Raw genomic sequence first — 10,052 nt, forward strand, 5'->3', positions numbered from 1 at the left:
AGTGTGGTATACCCGTTCTAATTTAATTTTAAGTTATGCTTTGTGTTATTTTATATGCTTTGTGTTAAATTATTGGTGCATGTTGGGTTTATGAACAATACCAGTTATGAGATAATAGAAAAAAACTATAATTAATTATTAAAAAAAATACTATAAATAGTGCTCTAAATTTATATAATCCCTTGAGAGATATTAAAAAATATATAAGTCAATTTTTTGTAACAATCCCCAGTACATTTTCCATATACGAATTACAAAAAAAAAAAAGCAACCCATGTTGCCATGTTGCTCATGCAATTTAGTGGACCTTTAAAAAAACTTTCTCTCATTGTACCAAAAAAAAACTTTCTCTTATTCTATTCTACTCTACTGTTCTATATCTAACAAAAATATAATACTCTAATATTAATAATAAAGTAAAATAATGATGTAATTAAGTCGGAAGAAAGTGATGTTGAGGCAAAATTCATTTTAGTGTTTTAATGACAACAAACCTTATGGAATAAATAAATACAATGAAAGATTTGCTAAGTGAGGTGATTTTCTTCCTTCTTTTTTCTTTTAATTTTGTATTTGGATTTACAAATCCCATCCATATATTGTTTGATATATTCAACATATTTAGTTGGAAGATCATATATAAATAACACATTATTTTCTTAATTATATCTGATGTTTTTTGTTTTCAGGTTTTATAGTAGAAAGATGTGTAAGCATTTTGGAAAGCCAATTTTGTTTTAGGAAGCAAAGTCATGTTACGAAGTGTGACATTTGATTCGGAGGGGCTAATGTAGGAAAATTGGTTTATCAAATTAAATATTGCTTAGTTTTGGTTCTTGGGGTTAAAGATTTTTTGTTTCTTCTAATTGGCAAAAATAATTTTTGATTTTCTTGCAAACATGTAAAACTTTGTTTGTAAGGATTTGAGCGTTCATTATACTCCACATAATTTGTTTTATTTATTGAAAAAAAGTTTGTGATTATTGATTACTAATGTGCCAATTTTTTTTATTAGAGTGACCCTTCATTTTGCCACATACATATATTATAAAATGTTAAAGTTCAAGTAACTTTAATAAAATGATCAATAAAATAATATCTAATAATAATAATAATTCAAATTTAGTCAAAAAATATTCATATTTATGAAAAATATATTCAAACCTTAAAATTGATGAAAGGTCAATGAAAAGTTGTAATTTTATTATGCTACAGTCATCTTTTCAATTTCCACACATTATGGGTCAATTGAAAATATTGTCAAATTAACATTTAGCTTTTCATATTTAATCATATAAAATTATAATAAAGAGATTGAAGTATGATTTAAGACCATATGTTCAAAAGTTAACATTTAACACTTCATATTTAATCATATGAAAATATTATAAAGATTTTAGAGTATAATTAAGATAATGGTAGGTAGAGAGAATTGAGAGATATAGAAAATGAGTGATATAGATAATAAAACTTGATATTGAATTAAAAAATTTATATATAACTCTTGATTTAACTTTTTTCTATAAAATTAACTATATTTCTTAGTTTGTACGAAATGGTTAAAACAACTTATAATTTAGAACGATGTTAATTTTTTTCTTCTAAAAGAGCATGTTGATATTTACCTCCTTTCAAAATTACTTGAGGTGTTCAAACCTAGAACCTTCCTATACAAGACATGTATGTCTATTTTGCAATAGACCAAACTTATGAAGTTACCATCATAATATGTTTGAATATATATATATATATATATATATATATATATCTGTGTGTGCGCGCGTGCGCGTGTGTGAAAGTTGAATATTTTGTTAACTGAGTAATTTCATTTTTTTAAAATAACAAATAATTTCATTAATTAAAGTTAGAATAAAACTTTGATAATATCTATTTATAATCGACAAATTTTTCTTTCTAAAATCTAAAAATACACAAAACAAACAAAAAATAAATTATTAATTTTTTATAGAGTTATATATAGATCAAATTAAAAAGAAAGATAAAAGAAGCTTCTATTATAATCCACTATGCAACTGCAATTACATTGATTCTTATATGTAGGTGGATGACACCTTATTTGTGTCAAAAGCAATTTTTTTTCTTTTTCTTTATATTATATATTCAATATTTAACGAAATAAAAAGGTTGAAAAATACTTTAATAGTTTTTTTTTTAAGAATAATATATATAACAAAATTGTTATTTCTAATAAAAAAAATTCGAAACCATTTTAATCAAATCCGTGCAACGTAAGTGATTTGAGAAAATAATTGGTGAAACGAAACATGACAATTTTAATTTTCTCTACGGTGAAACAATATTAAGGTAGCAATTCCTTCTATATTATATTAAGGTATAGTATTAAGGTAGCAATTCCTTCTATACAATTTTAAAATTCGCTACGGTGAAATCATTTTTTTCATCAAAATGAGAATATATTTTCAACAGTTTTTATCAAAATCCATTTTTTATAACTCATCATCCCTCACCATCTAAAAAAAAATAGATTTTTATGATTGTAAACAAACGGAAAATAGCTTTTGATTTTCTTCAAGAAAATCTATTTTCTTGAAAATGATTTTTTTCAAAAAAAATCATTTTTTTTTTAAAATCTCAAACAAATTGCTACCTTAATATTGTTTCGTTTCACCAATTATTTTCATCGTAGCGAATGATTGCTAAAAAAATAGATTATTTTAAAAAAATCTATTCTAAAAAAAAATAAATTAAAATAGAAGAAAATCTATTTTAATTAATTTTTTTAATATAATATTAATCCACTACACTTCTATTGATTTCTATATACACCTGAATGACACATTGTCTGTGTTAAAAGCAATTTTATCTATCTATTTATATTATAGATTCACTTGACGAGAAAAAAATTTTAAAATTAAAAGTCACTTTTATAATCAAAGAATAATTCAACACATTTTAAATAATTATTATTTTCAATACAACTTATAAAACACAATTTTTTTAAAAACATTCTAATCAAACCCGTGCAACGCACGGGTTGAATACCTAGTTATCATTGTAAAGTAAACTTTTTTTTGCTGATGTGTCATCTCTACAAAACTCTTTTTGCTTATGTGTCATCTCCTCAAAACTCAAAATTTTTCTAAATATTATGTACATTCCTTTTGTTTCCTTCACATACTAATTAATTGAATCATTCACCTACTAATTAATAATTAATAACAGAGTATTATTATTATAAATAAAAATTGTTATGAAAGGTGAAAGATCACCCCTTTTAATGTTATTTTAATTTATTTTTTTTTAACTTATTTTTCTTAACCTTTCAATCCCTTACTTTTATGGCCTAAGTCATATGATAAGTTGTAAATTTTTTGAAACGGTGCACTCTTTTAATATTAGCAACCATTTACTATATTTTCCTATCAAAAGATCTTCTTAGCCTTTCAATTCCCACAAAAAAAATTAAAACGTGGCATTAATTGACTATATATATGTGTCTTATGAACAATTCCTCGGTAGATATGACTGTGTGAACTTTCAATTTGAGAGATGTGTGTATTGTAGAAGGAGAATAATAATCAAAAGTTTGTATTTTCATTTTGTGTCCTTTTTTCTTCTTGATAATCAACGGATGATATTACTCTTTTAATTTAAGCACATACCAGTTCATGTTTCGTGTAGCTTTCTGAGGCGTGCAAATGGAGTGATCGATTGCTATCGCAACACATAAAGTGTAACATTTAACCTGGAAGTGGAATGTGCACGTTTGAATACAAGTTATACCATCGGGAACTTTAGTAAGTTGTCATAAAATTTAAAAATATAGTTGTACAATTGTAGAATTTGATATATTGTTGTGGTATTAATTTCATTCCAAACTTTTTTTCAGGCTTCTTTGGATTGAGCTAGGTAGAAGACATGAATATGTATGATGAGAACATAAAATGGTAATAATTGTTTACTATGTAGAGGGGTAGCAATTCTATGTATGAGGTGGATAGTGTCAACTTTTATTATGTAGTAACTCTCTTGATTTGTAGAAAAATCTTCTCAATCTCTCTTATATAGTCTGGTAATTGTTTACTATATGTAGAGGGGAAACAATTGTATATATGTTTTGTATGATGTGAGCTTTTATGTTGTAACTCTTTTGGTTTGTAGAAAACCTTCTCACTTTCTCTTTTGGTTTTGTATGATGTGAGCTTTTATGTTGTAATATCTAATATTGATGTAATTAAGCTTAAGTTACAAAAAAAATCCACCATTTCTTATTCTATTAGTCGTTAAATATGCTAAAAGCAATCTCATAAATCATAGTGCTTCATCTCATAACAAATAAAATTATAGTGCTTACTAACGAGCACTATAAAAAAAATTATGAAAGGTGAAAGATAACCTTTTTAATGTTGTTTTTTGTGTACTTATTTTGAGTGTCAAACTTTTATGTACCATCACTCCTCATACATATATGGGCATCTGAAATTTATATTTGGAGCTTGGAAGAGTTATTAGGTTTGTTGTAGAAGAATAGTAATTTTCTAAAATTTTGTGATCTCATTGTATCTTTTTTTTTCTTCTTTTTCATATTCAACGAGTGAGACATTGTTGCAATGCATGTTGTATATACAACTCTTATGTTTCCTTAACATATTGTACTTTACAAAACTTCATGTTTCCTTATACATATTGTATATATACTCCTATATATACATGTTTCCTTCACATTGTAACTCTTCATTAACTTTTATATTTCCATTTATCATTATACCAATTCATGCATCTTATCAATCTATTGATTTATTGAGTGTGAAGCTACTATAATGAAGTAGAGTAATGAAGTAGAAAATGTGAATCAATGTTAAAGTTTTATATGGACTTATGATTGCAACCTTTCAAAAATCTCTTACCCTTTGATATTTTTATCGAGGTGCTTGAACACCCTATAACAATCTTTTAGTTAAAAAAATGTCTGCCAATTTTTGACACAACTAATCTTTTAATTTTTGAGTAAAGGTGTGTTTGATTTTCTTTTTATTTGTGCCGGATATACCTAATAAATTTTCCTTTAATTAGTTTTTTTTAAAAAAATTTGCGTAACAATATTCCTTATTTTGGGTAACAATGTTCCTTTTTGTTTATTATTTTTTTGTAGTATTAGCTATTTTCGTTGTAGTATTAACTCTTTTTGTTATTATTAAAATAATTATTATCTTTTAAAAATCACATCTCTAAATAGTATATATTTTTTTATTCAAAAATATGAATTTTATAAGTCTATTATTTGTCAATATTATAAGTCAGACTATTATTAAAATTTTAAAAATTGAATATCATATTATTTTATTCAATAAACAAATTATAAAATAAAAATTTTAATTTTTAATGTAAAGACAACTACATTTTTATATAATAGCTAACCTTTAAACAAAATTATCTTATTTCCACATCATCCAAATGCAATTGTAAAAAGAGGATTTTTATTTATTATAATGACGATAGGAAAAAATGAAGTAGAAATGAAAGAGACGATGTTTAACAATAACAAATGGTTGTTACCAATTAATTGAGGGAAAAGGAAGAGTTAGTGGTGATTACTTATTAGTATAATTGAAAGGATAACTCTGCCCTTACGTATTCTTTCTATTAAGTTGACATCATTAGCCATATTTATTCATTGTGTGTTTTCAATTTTTATTTTATCAAATTCATAAAGAAAAAAGAAAAAGATATTCTGAATCAATGATTATAAAAGCTAGAGGTTCAAGATAAATTTCCCTTATTTATCTGAAGAATATTAGATCATGTATGATTTCTTTTCTCTTTTAAAAAATATATTCTTTTATTAAAAATGTTCTTTTGAAGTTTAGCTCTAATATAAAATTTGACAAAGTTGATTTCAAAGCTCTTTAAATATCTATTTTTTGTTTTGTCAAATAAAAACACTATATATTTATCTAAAAATATTAATTGAGTTTATAAAGGTCAAAGACAAGTGTCTATATTTTATTTTTTTTTTGAACAAACCAAAATGATATATATATATATATATATATATATATATATATAAAATGAACCAATCATCCTCCCAGCACAAGACGTGCCAGAAAAGACTAAGTAAGGTTACAAAGAGTCAAGATACATGAACCAAAAGAAACTAAACAAGGCCCAAACAAAGCATAAAGTGTCTATATTTTTTATATACTAATAAAATAATACGAGAAACATAGACAGGATATAAGTCGATGTCGATCCTTAAAAATATATTAGTAGACTATACTATAGTACGTCTTTATGATAAGTGTTTTTTTTACATGCTTAGTGAATTCATGATGTGAACCGACAGTTGCCAAAATAATGTCAAACCGATAAAAATTAAAATGAATAAGATATTCATAGTGATGAGAATAAAAATATATACGATAAGATATTCATTTTTAGTGCATTTTTTTAAAGTCTCCTTTTACATGCTTAGCGATCTCATAATCTCATCACTTTGTTTGATCAACAATACGACAAATTTATTCAAGCAGAATGACAATGAAATGTTTTGATAATATTTTGACTTTGTATGGAGATTAAATCTTTCATTTTAATAGTGTTTTGACTTTAATTTGAAATATAATTAGATTATTAAAAATATATTTAATAACCCTATAAAATACTACTTACATTGCATATGCATGACAAAGTTGTTTCGGAAACTCTTTGAATATTTAGTCTAATATAAAAAGCCTCTTTAAAGTATAAAAAAATTTAATACTTTAAAATAATTTACCATTAATTAACATGTGATCTTATTCTTATAAATTAAAGGTCAAGACAAGTATCAACCATTTTTTCATATAAAATAATAATAAGGAGATGGGAGTATAATTAAGATAAAGATAGAGAGATACAGAGAAAAATAATCCACTATATTTTCATAAAAACAAAAAATATATTAAAATAAAAATTACACTAATTTGAAGATATATAAATCAAACCCAGAAAAAATAAGATTAATAAAACAAATTTTTAATATAATAAACTAATCAACTGCACTTCTATTAATTCTATATACGTACACCTGAACGACACATTGTCTGTATTTAAATCAATTTTTATCTATCTATCTATATTATAGATTCACTTGAATGGAGAAAAAAAATAAAAAATATTTTAAAAGTCACTTTTATAATCAAAGAATAATTCAACACATCTAAAAAAATTATTATTTTTAATACAAATTTATTATAAAACACAATTTTTTTTTAAAAACATTCTAATCAAACCCGTGCAACGCACGGGTTGAACACCTAGTATTTATCTTGCATAACTTTATATCTGATTCCCTATTTGACATTGACAGAAAAACCAATCTCTCTCTCATAGAAATCCAAATACTCTTGTTTAAAATAAGATTAAATCCATGTAAATAGGAATGTCATATCATATCCTATATAAAGAGTCTCTGTTGTGTAGTTGAAACACATGGTTTCACCATACACTTCTTCTGTTTTCTCTCATTCAACACCTCTCAGTCTTTTTTCCTTGACATCCTCTCATTTTCTGCTACTTTCCTTTATACATCACATCATTTTATACTTAAAATAAAGTAGTTGTAGAAGTGAGTGGGATTTGGTAGAATTGGCTACACAGAGGTGTGTATTAACATTTACTTTTGGGGGTTGTTAAATTGATCACATATGCCATTCCACCAACGCTAACATTTGTTTGCTCATATATACAGATAACAACATGGGAAAACAAATATGGAACGAGAAATGTGACTTAACATTGGCTTTTATTTTCATGCTAAATGTTGGAAGTTCTTCAATAGATCAAAGCCACTTTTCTCCAGAACGTTTTTCAAATATGCAAAGCTCTATTAATAGGATGAGGGACTTCATCAGTTGGATCATTTCGGGCCAGGACGGTGGATCTTCTACTTTCTTGAGTCGTTCTATTGATCTTGCATTTATACTTTTCAAGCATGACCAGTATTGTGCTGCTGAGGTTATTTACTTGCCTTTACTTTTCTTGCCGGAATGGGATTTCGGCCCCTTCACATGGTTTCTTTATTCTAGTTATGTTTACTGAAAGTATCAAATATTTTAAATTGCAAATGTTTCAAAAGCAATTGCTCATGATGGCGGAAGCACATTTGCTAAAGGAGAAAACATCCCAAAGTATTCAAGATGCTGATGGTGGATGGTGCATACGTCATCATCTTGTAGGATGTTGCCTACTTGCACAGGTGCAGTCTGGATTGCATGCAACAGTACAGAAGGGCAAAAAAGTTTCGGATGCCATCCGCTGTTTCTTTAGGTACAACACTTCGCCTTTGATTTGCTTGCATTATGTAGACTTACATTTTCCGACTATGAGTTGATCACTTGGTCATTTTCTTTTTATTTGTGCCGGATATACCTAATAAATTTTCCTTTAATTAGTTTTTTTTTAAATTTTGCGTAACAATATTTCTTAGTTTTTGTAACAATATTCCTTTTTGTTTATCATTTTTTTGTAGTATTAGCTATTTTCGTTGTAGTATTAACTCTTTTTGTTATTATTAAAATAATTATTATCTTTTAAAAATCACATTTCTAAATAGTATAATTTTTTTTATTCAAAAATATGAATTTTTATTTCAACCCATCTAACTATTCCATTAACTACAATATTTAATAAGAGTGTTTTAGATAATTTGATATGGATTCATCTCTTCAGCCGCTCCTCTACTGCTTCTTTGGTTGCTGCTCTTCGTTGGCTTGCTATCAATGGATTTAATTTATTTTCAGGGTTAATTTTGTATCAAGCTTAAAGCTTAGTAAGCTTTAGCTTGAGGGGGAGTGTTAGAATATAAAATATTATAATATTATTTGTTGAGAAAATATCTCGATTTAGTTTGTTTATTCTTAGCCCTATAATAAAGGGAATTTATGTGAAAGAATAGGAGAAAATAATAAGGAACAATAGAATATTATTGATAATGATGTCAATAACCCTAATTACAATATTTACATTATTTACATACTAAAATAGTATGATACTACTTTGGTATTTAGGAGAAAATAATAAGGAACAATAGAATATTATTGATAATGATGTCAATAACCCTAATTACAATATTTACATTATTTACATACTCAAATAGTATAATACTACTTTGGTATTTATAACCAAGTGAATAAATTTAAATCTAAATTAAATCCCTTTATTATAGGGCTAAGAATAAACAAACCAAATCGAGATATTTTCTCAACAAATAATATTATAATATTTTATATTCTAACATCTATTTTATCATTAAAATCAACACAATATTTGGGTGTGCCTTTTGATGGGGAGGGCACCAAAGAAAGAAGACTATCTTATATCATTGATCCGGTGAGCGCCAAACTTTCAACGTGGAAGGCGAAACATTTATCTTCTGCTGGAAGAGTGACATTGGCTAAAAGTGTGTTAGAAGCCATTCCTATATATCCTATGATGACTGCTTTCATCCCTAAGTCTTGTATTGACGAAATTCAGAAAATGCATAGGAGATTCATTTGGTTTGAGATAAATAATGATCGCAAGTATTATGTGGTGGTGCGGAAAATTGTTTCAATGCCTAAAGAGTTGGGTGACCTTGGTTTTCCCCGGCTAGATGTGATGAATAAGGCTTGCATTTTAAAGTTATTTTGGAAGCTGCAAACCGGAAGTAAGTATTTGTGGAGTGAGGTCCTCTGAGGTAAATATCGTCAATCTGCTGAGTTTGGAGTGGTGAGCGCTAAGCCCTCGGATTCTAGTCTCTGAAAAGGCATGGTTAAATTATGGTCTTTGGGTGATGGTAAAGAAGTGGCTGCTTGAACCAGTGCATGGCATTTTAAAGTAGCAGACCTGGTGCATGATAATAGGGATCGGAATATTGGGCTTTATTAAATCATTGGTTGCCTGTGCATGTGTTGAGGAAATTAGCGGCTATTCTCCCTCCTTCGGATTCTGCAGGACTGGATGTCAGAGCTGGTCTTGCTGATGGCAAGAGTGATTTTTAGGTGTACTCCATGATGTATAGGCTGTTATGCAATTTTCAGATGGATGATATT

General features: G+C 26.7%; 1 protein-coding gene across 1 annotated transcript; it reads left to right on the plus strand.

Annotated features, from left to right (window-relative positions):
* Positions 1–7,715: 7,715 nt before the first annotated feature.
* LOC123922296 (nuclear pore complex protein NUP160-like) lies at positions 7,716–8,353 on the plus strand. The gene is made up of 2 exons (XM_045975023.1): positions 7,716–7,977; positions 8,099–8,353. The coding sequence occupies exons 1-2, from the start codon at positions 7,720–7,722 to the stop codon at positions 8,351–8,353; spliced, it is 513 nt and encodes a 170-aa protein (XP_045830979.1). The 5' UTR covers positions 7,716–7,719.
* The last annotated feature ends 1,699 nt before the right edge of the window (positions 8,354–10,052 follow it).

Source organism: Trifolium pratense, linkage group LG4 (assembly GCF_020283565.1).
Source record: "Trifolium pratense cultivar HEN17-A07 linkage group LG4, ARS_RC_1.1, whole genome shotgun sequence".
NCBI lineage: Eukaryota > Viridiplantae > Streptophyta > Magnoliopsida > Fabales > Fabaceae > Trifolium > Trifolium pratense.